Below are 13200 nucleotides of genomic sequence, written 5' to 3' on the forward strand. Positions count from 1 at the left end.
AGTGGTGACATTGGATTGATTACATTAGATTTTTTTTTTTTTTTTTTTTTTCTTTTGGGTGGAAACTCATGTATGAGCGGAGCTTGGCTCCTATAACTATTCTAGGTTTTCTCTGGTTCTAGTTTATTTATTCAGAGATTACATTGGACATGTGATGGAAATATTGTTCTGCCTTCAGTTATTGCGGAAATACATGTGGGCATGCCATTGAAGTTCCTGAAAGCAAATTGAACATGGAAGGTGTCTCCCCTGCAGAAACCAAAGATGAATCATTTGTTGGTATGAATGCCGCGAGTATGCTTACGCCAGGAGCTGCTATATCTGGCTGCAAAGCAAAACACTTCAACTTAGGAACAATTCTGAAATGGTGAAACTGTGAAATCTTCATGTGCAGTTCTGCATCTGAATTGATGGTGAACTTGAGAACTCTCTCCCCCAAGTATGAGTTCTAATCCATGAATATCATCAGAATCTGTAGATAAAAAATTTATAGTTCGCTAAACAATGGGGGATCCGAGATAATCAAACGCAACCTAAGAGAAAAGAAAAAAATGTATAATACTATGTGGTGAGATGGAAAACTCATATTGCTCACCGGAAAGTAGATGCTAGAGGATTACATCAGCTAAGTTTGACAAGAGGAATCCAACTTTTCTCTCTCTCTCTTTATTATATATATATATGTGTGTGTGTGAAATGCATCGAGCAGCCTTATGAGAGAGGATCTTTCCTCGTGACAGGGATCTTATATATATATAAAAGTTTGCAATCCTCTAACTTCCTTTACATTCCTACTCTTCACACATGCAACGTGATGTAATGCACGAGACATATATATATAACCAATAATAACATCAATTATGACAATGAGACTAAGCCGCTAACATTATTAACGTTCTCTCCATCCAAAAAGCTGTAAGAACAGAGGAAAAGTGCTTTAATATCTAAATGGAAACATTTATTAATGTAATAAAATTTGAAAGTTATCTGTTCATGCGATAAAGAAGGGCCGTATAGGGGCCCATAATATTGCGTTTAATAACCTAACTATGGGGATCTTTGGATATGTTAACGAAAAATAGCCCCTGAACTTTTGAGATGTTACACCTCAAAATTGGCCTGATCGCCTAATCCAGAAGAGAAATGGAACGACGAGAAGTAGAGGGGGCCGGTGGTTGGGGAAGCCGGTGATTGGGGACCGGTGCTTGGGGACCTACGTGTAGGTAGGAGTTCGGTTCGTTCTTTCGCGGGGACGAGAGGGTTCGGGAGGAGATGGCGAAGGAGGAAGGGAAGGCGGTAACGCTCAAGAGCTCCGATGGCGAGGTTTTCGAGGTGGAGGAGGCGGTGGCGAAGGAATCTCAGACGATCAGCCACATGATCGAGAATGGTTCTGCCGATTCCGGCATCCCCTTGCCCAACGTTACCAGCAAGATTCTGGCCAAGGTCATCGAGTACTGCAAGAAGCACGTCGACGACAAGATCCAGGAAGAAGAGCTCAAGGCGTGGGATGCTGAATTTCTTAAGGTGGACCAAGCGACGCTCTTCGATCTCATTCTGGTATTCTACTCGGCCATCTGCCTCTTCTTTATTCGGTGCTTTATTTTGGGTTTAGGGTTAGGGTTTGTGATTCTCGCGATCTGGACGGAGATTAGCAATGGTGGTGGCTTTTATTTGACCATTATTTTCCCCTTTTTGTATGTTTTCCTTTTTGACGGCTTGGTCAATGGTCACTCTTGCGAGGATTTTAAGAGGACCTGATCTAGAGGTTATAGCTTATGAGGGTTTTTACTTTGCTTATTCATTTTCTCTTCCACAGGACCTCTAGGGCTAGTTGATGATGGTTGTTATCGTTATGTATGTCCTTTGATTCATGCGCTGTACAAGATTTGGGTAGCGTCTCCGTCGATCTCTTTGGTAATACGTGGTGTTCAGATTGATTGCTAATTTCCTTGGTGGGAACATCTATTGAGTAGTAATGGAACGATGCCATGACCGACCCGCTGCTTGCAGTGGCTTTTTCGGTGAACGTTGATTTGAATAAGATTTGCTAGAAGCCTAGAATTCCAACCAAACAACACTGGTTGTGAATGGAAATTGGAAACCCAATCGGACGTCGGTTCAAGTAGCTTCTTGGTTTGCACGTGCGTCTCTTCTGCTCAAGACCCTTTCCCAATAATATATTTATTGTTTTCGGTGTCCCTGTGCATTTTGTGTTTAAGTTTTGGTGGATTTTTGTCAGGACCTGATGCCTCCTTTCTCGTGGCGTTTGAGGTTTGATGTCACGCATTTGTTTGATGTTTGTTCTAATTAATGTTTTCTGTACAACGCTTACATAGTAGCTGTTGGACTGTGTGTGCGGCTTATCGGTTTGCTCGGCAATGCTTATCGGAGGGGAACACATTTGATTGCATTAATCCTTGGTTAAAGATCATGATATTTAGTTTTCTGGGGAACTCTATTCCTTTTTACCAGTACTTAAGATTGTTCAACCTTTTTATGAATTTGACTAAAGATCGATTAACATAGGTTAGTAAGTTCATTTAGGTGTTGTATATTTGAGTTTAAATCATGCATGTAGAAACAACCATGCAGGTAAGATCTAGGGGTTCGTTGCATGGATTTAAGAGGGTACTGCATACAGTGAACTCCTTGTATTTCTCCTTATACTACAAATTCATCTAGCCTTTACAACAATGGGGCTTTGTGACACCCTTCGACATTTCTTACTATTTCTAGGCCATATCAAAGTATTTCTTTTCATGTTTTCTGGACCCATTGTTTCACAATATCTTCTCTTTTGAATTAGGGAACTTCTTGTGTTACTTATTGGATTCGTGATTCTTTCATCGATTACTGGAAATATATGCTCTTCTACTGATAAGGCATTAGCTATGCAAAGTTGGCTAGCCCAGTCTTCCTAGGATTACATCTAATACCTAGGTGCCTAACCAGTTGCTTAAATGGGAAACACCTCAGGTTTTCTCTTTTTGATGTTCAAAATTGTAATGTGTTTTCCGGTTTGTGTTCTTGGAACAACAGTAACAAGGAAGCCCTGTCCTGCTTATCCCGAGACAAGGGTAATTTGTTCTTCTTGGAAAAGCTGTGCATGAATCCCAGCATTTGCATATTGGATGGGAACATGCTCTGTCCAGCGTTTCCTTAAGTTGGAAAGGTTTAAGGGGCATGTCGTTCTACTGTGCAGCATTTGATTCCCATAGAACAACCATAAAATAATTTAGTGAATGTTTTTTGATCTGGTGACAGGATTAGGTATGTTTTTGCACAACAAAGTCCAACACTAATAATAACTAGATTTAGTGTTGGCATGGACAGGCAAGGGTAATCAAACATTCATGAGAATCCACTGGAACTTAGAAGAACATGGAAACTTCATGACAAAGAACAATTGAGAAGCTTCAATTGGATTCTCCTTCGCACAGAAATGTTAATTGATAGGACATCTTGTGCAGCAAGTACTGGAAATCCTAATAATTAGGATTTGGTTCAAAAATAGTTGCAATCTTCATTTATCACTTATGCACGACCTCTATTTTCTCCTTACCACAGAATTTTGCATCTTGTGGACAGTCACACAGTGTGTTGGTGTTAGAAAGTCTATTAAGGGCCTAGTCATGTCAAACAAAACTTGCACCTTTGATTATCCTATATAGTAAAAATGTATGTTGGCTGTAGGCAGTGACCTTCTAGAGTAGGCTGGGCCATTCATGCACCTAAGTAGAATAAATGTTGTAACATTTATTCCCCGTATCTTCTTTTTGTACTTTTACATTTTCTTTATTCTTTTTCTTCTTATTTTTCTTTTCTTATTTTTTTGCTCTCTTTCCAGTTCTTCTTCGTTTTCTTTTCTTTCATTTACTGTTTTTGGATCACCTAGGCACTTTTCATTTCCCTCACCTAGCACTTTTGAGTACTTACTATCTACCTAGTGCATCATTATTTTAGAGAGAGAGAGAGAGAGAGAGAGAGAGGGAGCAGGTGACTTTATTTCCACATAAATGCTTGGAACCTAGTTGTACATGCATGAAATACATCTAGTGCATATGCATACATATGTTTACATGTGCATTTGTACCTAATTAACATGTAAACCACTTAAGTTCAAGTACCATGTCAATATGGTAGCCGTAAGTATGAGACACAGGTAGGTAATTTGAGTACCGGAAAATCAAAACCTTTGAAAGAAATAATCCTTTTGAATCTTCAAAAATTTAAAGTTCTACCTGTATACATATATATACTTATAATGTGCTTATACGCCATAACCTTGTACAAGTTTTTTGATATTGCCATGCTGTACCTTCAGTATGCTCATTTATTTGACTTATATTTGTAAACATTTTGCATCTATATACTTAACAGTTAAACTTGTCTTAAATATCAAGATTCAATATTAATACCTTAAAGCCATGGTAGATTTTCATTTTCTAGGGACAATCTGTGCTGGTTTGATGTAGTGCTGGCATTTGGAACCGCCACTATCAATAGTGAGACACCGCTGCAGGGGCACAGAATAACGTTTGATCTAGTGGCTTGTAATTTATGTCACATGGTCCCTCTTGAAAGGTTGGTATCACTTTTAGTACAATGAGGATACTGTTGTGGCTTCAAAGTGACTCATATACTGTGAGAGCCAGGTCTGTTGTGGTTAGGACTTAGGGCTTCACAATAAGGTTAACTTCAGCTGCACTTGTTTATTACACTAGTCAAGTTCAAGCCTAAAAGTGCTGAGCTCTAGCTGCTAAGCTTATCACATTTAAGCTTGGACTAAGATCAGCTAATGCCCCTATGACATATGCAGAATAGGCTTCCAATTGTTGCCAAAAAAAGTCTTTAGGTTCAAGGGGTGCTTGTTTGGTTTTCAAAATTAAGTTTCTGTTTTGAAACTCAGGTCACATTATGTTAAATTTAGAGTTTCTTCATACACAGCACAGTCGAGCTCAAACTGCTGGAGTTGGCTGAGCCGTGTTCGTTAATGGTTTCAAGTTTGAACCGAGTTCAAGATGGGTCTGCTAGGACTGAAGCTGGAGTTGAGTTTGCCCAGCTTGCCTCAAACACTGCTAGTGAATAGCCCTTGTTGTGGTCAACACAATTAAGAATATTTTGTCCACTCTCATACTGGATCATATCTATATTGTATGTGGTTTTTTTAATGTTTTATCTCTTCAGCAATAGACTAACAAGTGGATTTCGCAGGCTGATAAGCCTGCTTTTCATCTTGAAGGTCATGTCACGTCCTTATGTGATAATGTCTTCTAAGTCATTGAGGAAGGCATTCTACAAGATGTATTTTGCATTTATAGCTTATAAGGAAAGATGTTTATATTGCTTGCTAAAAGTACAAGTAGTATATACTATATGGTACTTTTTTTCGGATTAACTTCTATGCTTGTCATTGACTGGCTCACAATCTTCTGAATAGTTGTGGTGTTGAACCATGATATCGTGTGTTGTTGAAAGCTCTGCGTTGATCTACATCAAATGTTGTTTATAACAATATATTTTTATGGTTCAATCACCTTAAATTCATCCTATGATTCAAATTTGATATGCTAAAATCAATGGTTTATGGTTAATGAATCATGCGACTGCTCTTTAAGTGGTCTAAGATATGATATTAAACTCTGGATCCATGCATGAATATTAAGTGAATCTTATTACACATGATTGGGAGTTTAGTCTCCATTGCAAGTGGAAGTAGGGTGACATTTCATTGAAGTGCTAAATGGCATGGGATCATAAGTGGGGATGGGTTGGCATTCTAGCACTTAGGAAGCAAGAAGTATGGGAAGAATATGAGGTGGATGGTGGGATTGTTGTAAGAAGTGAATTGGAGAGAAAATCCGATCAAAAGCAAAGAAGAAAAGAAGCATAAAAAATGTGAGCAAAAAACTAAATGTCGAATAAATCTATATTATGTTTTTTTTCTAACTAGTGAAAGCATGTTCTTATGTTTTCGATAGATCAGAGAATGAAAAATTAGATCTTTTGAGAGTCTGAGATCATGAGGTTGGAACATATGTCTGACGAGTTGATTATATGAAAAAAAAATATAGTAAATGTTTTCAAGTAATATTTAGCTTAGTACAAAATTCGTAATCTATTGGTAAGGGATTAAGCTTGTGAAATGAAAATAAATAAAAATAATGTCATTAAGCAATTTCTTTTAGTTCCAAGAATGGTGAGATCTATTTAATCACAACTTTTTCCAATAGTTAAAATGTCAGTACCTGCAAAGTATAATTTATTGATTGGGTAGCAAAAGCAAGAGAGAAGCTTTAAGAAGCTTGCGTTAGAACTATAACTACTGGTTTGGGGTGTGAGTGTTTCACTTACTGCCATTTCGTGCAGCTGGATGCCTTTAAATGAGACTAAGTTAGAAAATTCACCTGCTTATATTTGTTCAGTTCAGTTCCCCCGGCTTGTATTTGAAGTTTGGTTCCTTTTCCTAATTTGATGTTATACATTTATGGTTCTTGATGCTTTTGACTGCATTCCCTTGCACTTGCTGCCATATGATTATCTATGCGTTAACAAAAAAATTCATTTTCCTCTGTATGTTCTGATGCCCTAGGGGCGTCCTTCACTATATAAACATGGAAAATGCAGCAATTTGCTACTAGTGTTGTGTATATGAAAATTTGGAAGGAAAACATGGCTGACGTATGTTAAAATTGGTTGGATCTTTTGTTTGCATCTCCTGCACACAGGAGGAAATTCTGTCTGATTGCAAGTTTCTGCAACCTGAGTTTTATATTTTCATTTCGGTTATTTCAGGCTGCCAATTACCTCAAGATAAAGAACCTCCTCGACCTGACATGCCAAACAGTGGCAGACATGATCAAGGGAAAGGTACCTGAGGAGATAAGGAGGACATTCGACGTTAGGCATGACTTCACCCCTGAAGAAGAGGAAGAAGTGCGGAGGGAGAATCAATGGGCTTTTGAGTGAGAGCCTTTTACATTTTAACTCCATGGGAAGATGGTTGACAATAACCATGCTTCATGAAGCACCTATGTCTTCTTGTATAGTTCGATATCTCTTCTTGTATAGTTCGATGTAGTTGGTCCTTTAGTTTTTCCAGCAAAATTGTAAAGTGGAATTGTGAGTGTGAGAATGATGAGTCGTCCAAAGACTTGTTTGACTGTTTACGTGTCTGAATGAATAAAACTTTGTTTTTTTTGGATGAATCTATATATACTGTGCAATCTTTTATTGCTTGCGCATCATTTACATAATCCTTTAAGCAGCTATGCCAGATCTGGAGATTTGGAGTCCTGGACCTTTATCAAACTTTACAATGCTGAATTCTAGACTTTATAATACTGAATTTGCTATTATTGTTACTATTACAACAACAACAACTACTGCCGTTCCCTGTCGGTTGTGCAACTTCAAAGGTCGTGGGCTCTGCTGTCACGCATCTCAACAGTAAAGTGTGATGGTTTTCAACTTGACTATCATGCGCTCCGACCTTTTTATTGACAAATAACTAACTAGTGGTGACATTGGATTGATTACATTAGATTTTTTTTTTCTTTTTTCTTTTGGGTGGAAACTCATGTATGAGCGGAGCTTGGCTCCTATAACTATTCTAGGTTTTCTCTGGTTCTAGTTTATTTATTCAGAAATTACATTGGACGTGATGGAAATATTGTTCTGCCTTCAGTTATTGCTGACAGCGAAGGGAGTTCTAACAGTGTACTTCCCATTTGTCCAAGTGAGGGATCCAAACATATCATGGTTTGGTGTGCCGGAGCTTGAAGAGAATGAAACTTCATAACTGAGCGTCTTGGTACCTGCTCTGAACTGCAGTGTGCTAGGGGAGATTGCTACCTTGAGTTCAGCTGGAGACAAGATATTGACAGTGTAGGTAGTTTCTTCATCGCCAATGCCCACGTTAGTGACACGCCTCTTCACTGTTCTTTCAGTTCCATTGAACTTGGAGACGGCAATGGAAGGGTAATTCAGGTTAGATATTGAATCTTTGCTGGAATCTGATGGACAGTTATAGCCAGTCTGCTTTCCGGAAATCTTCTTGATGGTGTCGGACGAGTACCCATAGTTACAGAGGAATAAGTAATAATCTTCCATTGTGACTTCATAGACAAGTCCAGGTCTATATGCCTTTGATGGATTAACTTCTCCTGATCCATAATCGTAAGGTGTGGCTGGTGAACCTGCGTCTGTGTGAATAGTGCTTCCTTCATTGTTTGTTTCAGTTGCTGCAAAGAGGAATAGTCAAAGAAAGCTTCGTTTTTTAGATGGGAGGGGAGAATGGAAGTTTCTTGCATCGTGGGGGCTACCCTTCTATTTATAATGACCGTGACATTAGATTTTGTAAAAATAAGTTGGAACAATTTCAATAAGTTACAAATATTTTTTTCATAGGTGACTCTGGATTATCATGATGATGATGATGTAAGTGTGAGAAAACCTGTAGTCATGATTGCAGATCTTATAGCTGAAGGACTCCATGTTGGATTCTGAGATTTGATAGAAGCAGCAACTCCAGTGACATGTGGGCATGCCATTGAAGTTCCTGAAAGCAAATTGAACATGGAAGGTGTCTCCCCTGCAGAAACCAAAGATGAATCATTTGTTGGTATGAATGCCGCGAGTATGCTTACGCCAGGAGCTGCTATATCTGGCTGCAAAGCAAAACACTTCAACTTAGGAACAATTCTGAAATGGTAAAACTGTGAAATCTTCATGTGCAGGTCTGCATCTGAATTGATGGTGGTCTTGAGAAACCAGTGAAATAAGAATAATGACATACAGAATACGGATGTGTTGAATCGAGTGACAGGTGCTGGGACTAGCAAATGTGAGGCGAATTCTTTCTTGAACGGATGAATTTGCAAGTCTAAATGGAATAGCAAAAGAAAAGTATGCTTTAAGCTTGCCTTTATGATGTTCCTGGTTTGAGTAGAAGCACCTCTTGATGAAAAATATGCGACTAGAGGAGCAGGCTTGTAGTTGTTGACTGTGACGGTAGGTAAAATTGTTGCTACTGGATTTCTGCATAAAATTCTTTTGTCAATAAGGCATTATCAAAGTAGACTGGCATTCTGAACGGGATTGAAGTGAAATATATTGCAAGTAAAAGACGAAAGATGAAGATGTTTACTTGGAGGAGTTGAGATATGAGAAGATGGAACTGGCATCTGAAGAAGAGATCACGGTCATGGGAAAATTCCCATAAACAGCAGCAACATGGATTTCAGGATCATCTATCAAGACTAATCCAACGCCACCTATCCCCTTAACTCCTAATAGCTTCTGCGTCTTAGAGTAACCTCTATCTGAATGTTCACATAGGACAATTTTCCCTTTTACCTTTTCTCCATCCAATGCATATGGGTTGCAATTTCTGAAAATCATCCACAGGTGGTATGTATGAGAGAGAGAGAGAAGGCTCTGTTCAGAAACCAAAATGCAAATCCAGGTGCAGATTACCTTGCATCATCTTTGGTGCTTGTATTAGCAGGAGCAGATTCACCGTATATTAATGGATAAATGGGAGATTTATCAAGCTTGGAAAAGTTTATCGCTTCACCCTGAAAATAAACATGGCATGAGGACCAAGATACTGAAGACCAAATTCGCTTTAGTCTATGCAGCCTCAATTGTGGAAGTATAGCTAGTTTCTGAGGAAGATAGAGGTTGTGCCTATAGTTGTCTTAGAAATTTTGTAGAGGCATCTTTGATTTATTCCATGTAGAGTTAAAAGTGTTGGAAATGAAGAGAAAAATTCAAATAGAAATCGCTGTTGAGCCAAGGTAAAAGTTGTATTCAAGGGGCCGAGTTTTTTACCTTAATGACTGCATTGCTTTCTTCACCTAGAATTAAGTCTGACTCAAAGTCTCTGTCAATTGTAGTCGCACCAACAGTTAGTATCCATGGTGCTGTATTAACAACAGTTCCGGGTGCTGGCCCACTGTTCCCTGCTGAGCACACAACCACTATCCCATTTTCTACCGCATGGAATGCACCAATGGCTATAGGATCACTGTCAAAGTCTGGTCTGAAATAAGGGGAGGCTCCAAGCGAGAGGGACAGTAGGTCGACTCCATCAGTAATGGCATCCTCAAAAGCAGCTAGGATTGCAGAGCCTTTGCATCCCTCAGATGTGCAAACTCGATAGATTGCTAGTCTAGACGTTGGTGATCCACCTTTCGCCGTTCCTGTCGCCAGGCCATGGTAGCTGGCAGCAGGAACTGCAACACCTGCTGCAGTGGAGGATGTATGAGATCCATGGCCAATACTGTCCCTCGGTGTTTGGTCTGTTGTCCATGCTGTTACCTTGGACTCCTCATTGTAGTACCTAGCTCCAATCAACTTCCTGTTGCAGGTATACAAGGAGGGTATTTTTCAGTAATTATACAATTCCAAGCTGCAAACAAAGAATTGGAGTTCAAATTACTTGTTGCAATTAGAGGCACTGAAATCTTTGGCAGTCATACAGACTCCCTTCCAACGAGAAGGAACTGGAGGCATATCTTTATCAGCAAAACTAGGGGACTCAGGCCAAATTCCTGCATATTACAATAAAAAACTCAAAACCGTATTCTTGTGTTGAGCCATGGGGCCATTCTTGGTTTATTTAGTGATACCTGTATCCAATATGCCAATTATAGTGTCTGCACCACTGCTGGATGATTCAGAGCTTGAGCTGTGATACACATCTTCAGATACCCCAACCTGCAAAAAATCCCATGATCTGGTAGTATGAAGCTCAAAAACTGGATCGGGAAACACTGACACAACTCCTGGTTTTTTGGCGATTGCAGCTGCTTCTGTCTCAGATAAATGTGCAGCAAACCCAGAGAATGCATTTCTGTAACTGTAGATTAAGGGCCTCGGGATCTTCTCCTCCCTGAAATCACAACAGTCGGTCAATAGAATGCTTTCTACACAAAAGCTTGATAATGGCACCTTTCTCCTTCGCATGATGCAGTATTAGAGAATCAGATGGTTGTTTTAGTCTGTCACTGTCTTTGTTTTTAATCTTCACTGTGAGACTCACCAATGTATCAAGTCAGTAAAGATCTATATTAACATTTATGATGATCCTTTAGTGGAACAACAAGACTATCATATAGTTGTTTACAAGGAGTTTGCACCTTCTCTTGACTGAGCGCCTTGGCTTAAGGTATTCCATTTAAATGTGGTCAAGAATTTGAGACTCTGGGTACCCACACTTACACAAGGTCAAAGCAACTCAGTGACTTCTTATACCAGACAAGGGAGAGATACCTCTGAATATGACCTTTTGCACTTGGGTGCAACTAGAATACCAACTAGAATAGAACATGGTAAAACATCTACCTTTTGAGTGCCAATTCTGGCATGCACAAAAAATTTGGTGTTTTTCACTTTGCAAGACAACAAAACAAAAGGAAGAAAAACAATGGTACTAGCTGATCACCTTCCTATCACTGAATTAAGAAGTTCTACATGACTTGCAGTGTGATATGAAGCTGATTTCCCTCTGGAACTCCCCATATACACGACATAGACCTTGCTTGCATCAGAGGGAGGAGAAGAAATGGTGAGGACCAAAAAGAAGAGACAGTATTTGGTAAGGGTTTTCATTTTCAGTATTGTGCAGACCAGGATGCTTGAGGATGGAGGAACTAGTTGGTACACATATATATAGGTACAAAGAAGCAGGGAAGTGCCTTATGACTCTGCCCACAAAAGGAAGTAGAGATCAATGAAATGATTTTCTCCATTAATGGCGCTTAACTTTTGAGAGAAGAACAAAAAAAAAAAAAGTGGAGAATGTGGTGTGGCATGAAGATGCAGTCCCACCTCAGTTTTGAGAGAAAGTTGCCGTCTCTTCCACGCTTCCAATAAGAAATGGGGCAGGAGGAGAAGCTATCAGAAGCAAGATGTTAAAAAAGTTAAAAGAAGATAATGGTGAGAATGAAAATCTTTAACTGAGCACTAGCTAGTTGGAGGATTGGCTGTGCATGGGGCTACAGATGGTAGCAATTGATCAGTGCGCAAAAAGGAACCCACTTTTCAAACATAGAAACACACACATCAACTGTCACACACACACACACACACACACACACACACACACACACATATATATATATATATATATATATATATATATATATATATCAAAACATGGATTAGTCCTCCGGCCATCTGCAGGAATCCAGCCTCTTACATACACAGCTCCAGTGAATCGGCTGCATGTGTGAGAGGCCAGATGCTAGGAGGAATCCAGTTCCTTTATATATATAAAGAGAGAGAGAGAGAGAGAGAAGCCTGTGTAAAATAGATAGATTGTCTGATAAGATAGAAGTTACGAATAATAACATGCCAACGTAAAAGAAGGCGAAACAAAGGCATAACTGATCAGCAGCTCAGAATACATGAAAATTTGACGATATAGAAAGCCATGATCTTATTTTCGAAAGACATGACTCAACGCATGACATTAACAAAACAGTTGCATAATTTTGTCACAAGTGGAAGGGTCATTGGCAGCCGAAGATAATGGGACAGAATTTTCAGTTGATGTATACACGCACGAGTATCTGCCAAAATAAATTTATCATATTAACCGAGAATCTGAGACCAAAATGAGACCATTAATTATCATGCTTTAATTTCATACAAACACGGTCAGGATATGTTAACGTGCTTATGGTTAGACTAAATCAGTAGAAAAACATACTTTAAAGTTAAAAGAACGACAAATTTATCATATAATTTATACTAAATTACTCTTAAATTCATTTTCACAAGGTTAGGTACATCAAAGAACATATTTGAGCTGCATCTTAAGTTGTCGTTGCCCAAGAGAGAGAAAGAGAGAGAGAGAGAGAGAGACAAAGAGCTCTCATCTCCGATAACACTAACGGGCCCATTTTTTGCGGGTGCGGTTGTAAATCAAACATGTTCCATTAGCTTACAGCCGACTGTACCAAAAATGATGACTTCAACTCAAAAGTCGTGATCTAAATCATGAATCTGTAACAAAGATAGTGCCAAAACTATTGAATAAAATTTTTTCCATGCTCTCTCCACCCAGAATAAGATGGTTCTGTTAAATTATTGAGGCATAGCATAGCTCGTCGAACTGGTGGCATGTAAATGACACATCCTCAATTCGATTCTATGAGTGCTACTTTCTTGAACTGCAAATGGTGAAGTTTG

General features: G+C 39.1%; 2 protein-coding genes across 3 annotated transcripts; one reads left to right on the forward strand and one right to left on the reverse strand.

The window, feature by feature from the left end:
- Positions 1-44: 44 nt before the first annotated feature.
- LOC116247719 (CO(2)-response secreted protease-like) lies at positions 45-11641 on the reverse strand. 2 transcript variants are annotated; one of them, XM_050076192.1, is made up of 10 exons: positions 11450-11641; positions 10635-10897; positions 10445-10556; positions 9835-10363; positions 9478-9578; positions 9149-9391; positions 8925-9039; positions 8456-8669; positions 7682-8243; positions 45-172 (listed from the first exon to the last, which is right to left on the reverse strand). In XM_050076192.1, the coding sequence occupies exons 1-9, from the start codon at positions 11614-11616 to the stop codon at positions 7684-7686; spliced, it is 2304 nt and encodes a 767-aa protein (XP_049932149.1). In that variant the 5' UTR covers positions 11617-11641; the 3' UTR covers positions 45-172; positions 7682-7683. The 2 variants fall into 2 exon arrangements, with proteins under 2 accessions (XP_049932149.1, XP_031475852.1); XM_031619992.2 differs by lacking the exon at positions 45-172 and having other exon boundaries at positions 7472-8243.
- On the forward strand, positions 1074-7212 carry LOC116247723 (SKP1-like protein 1A). Its single transcript, XM_031619996.2, has 2 exons — positions 1074-1557; positions 6796-7212. The coding sequence occupies exons 1-2, from the start codon at positions 1273-1275 to the stop codon at positions 6967-6969; spliced, it is 459 nt and encodes a 152-aa protein (XP_031475856.1). The 5' UTR covers positions 1074-1272; the 3' UTR covers positions 6970-7212.
- Positions 11642-13200: the final 1559 nt, after the last annotated feature.

The sequence above is a fragment of the Nymphaea colorata genome, chromosome 2 (assembly GCF_008831285.2).
Source record: "Nymphaea colorata isolate Beijing-Zhang1983 chromosome 2, ASM883128v2, whole genome shotgun sequence".
NCBI lineage: Eukaryota > Viridiplantae > Streptophyta > Magnoliopsida > Nymphaeales > Nymphaeaceae > Nymphaea > Nymphaea colorata.

Bases quoted from the DNA above. Each gene is read 5' to 3' on its own strand.
- LOC116247719 (XM_050076192.1), bottom strand. From the start codon at position 11,616: ATGAAAACCCTTACCAAATACTGTCTCTTCTTTTTGGTCCTCACCATT. The intron at 10,364-10,444 runs GTAATTTGAACT...TACCTGCAACAG, and splicing joins AGTGCCTCTAATTGCAACAA to GAAGTTGATTGGAGCTAGGT. The intron at 9,392-9,477 runs GTAATCTGCACC...GATGATTTTCAG, and splicing joins AGCACCAAAGATGATGCAAG to AAATTGCAACCCATATGCAT.
- LOC116247723 (XM_031619996.2), top strand. From the start codon at position 1,273: ATGGCGAAGGAGGAAGGGAAGGCGGTAACGCTCAAGAGCTCCGATGGC. The intron at 1,558-6,795 runs GTATTCTACTCG...CGGTTATTTCAG, and splicing joins CGCTCTTCGATCTCATTCTG to GCTGCCAATTACCTCAAGAT.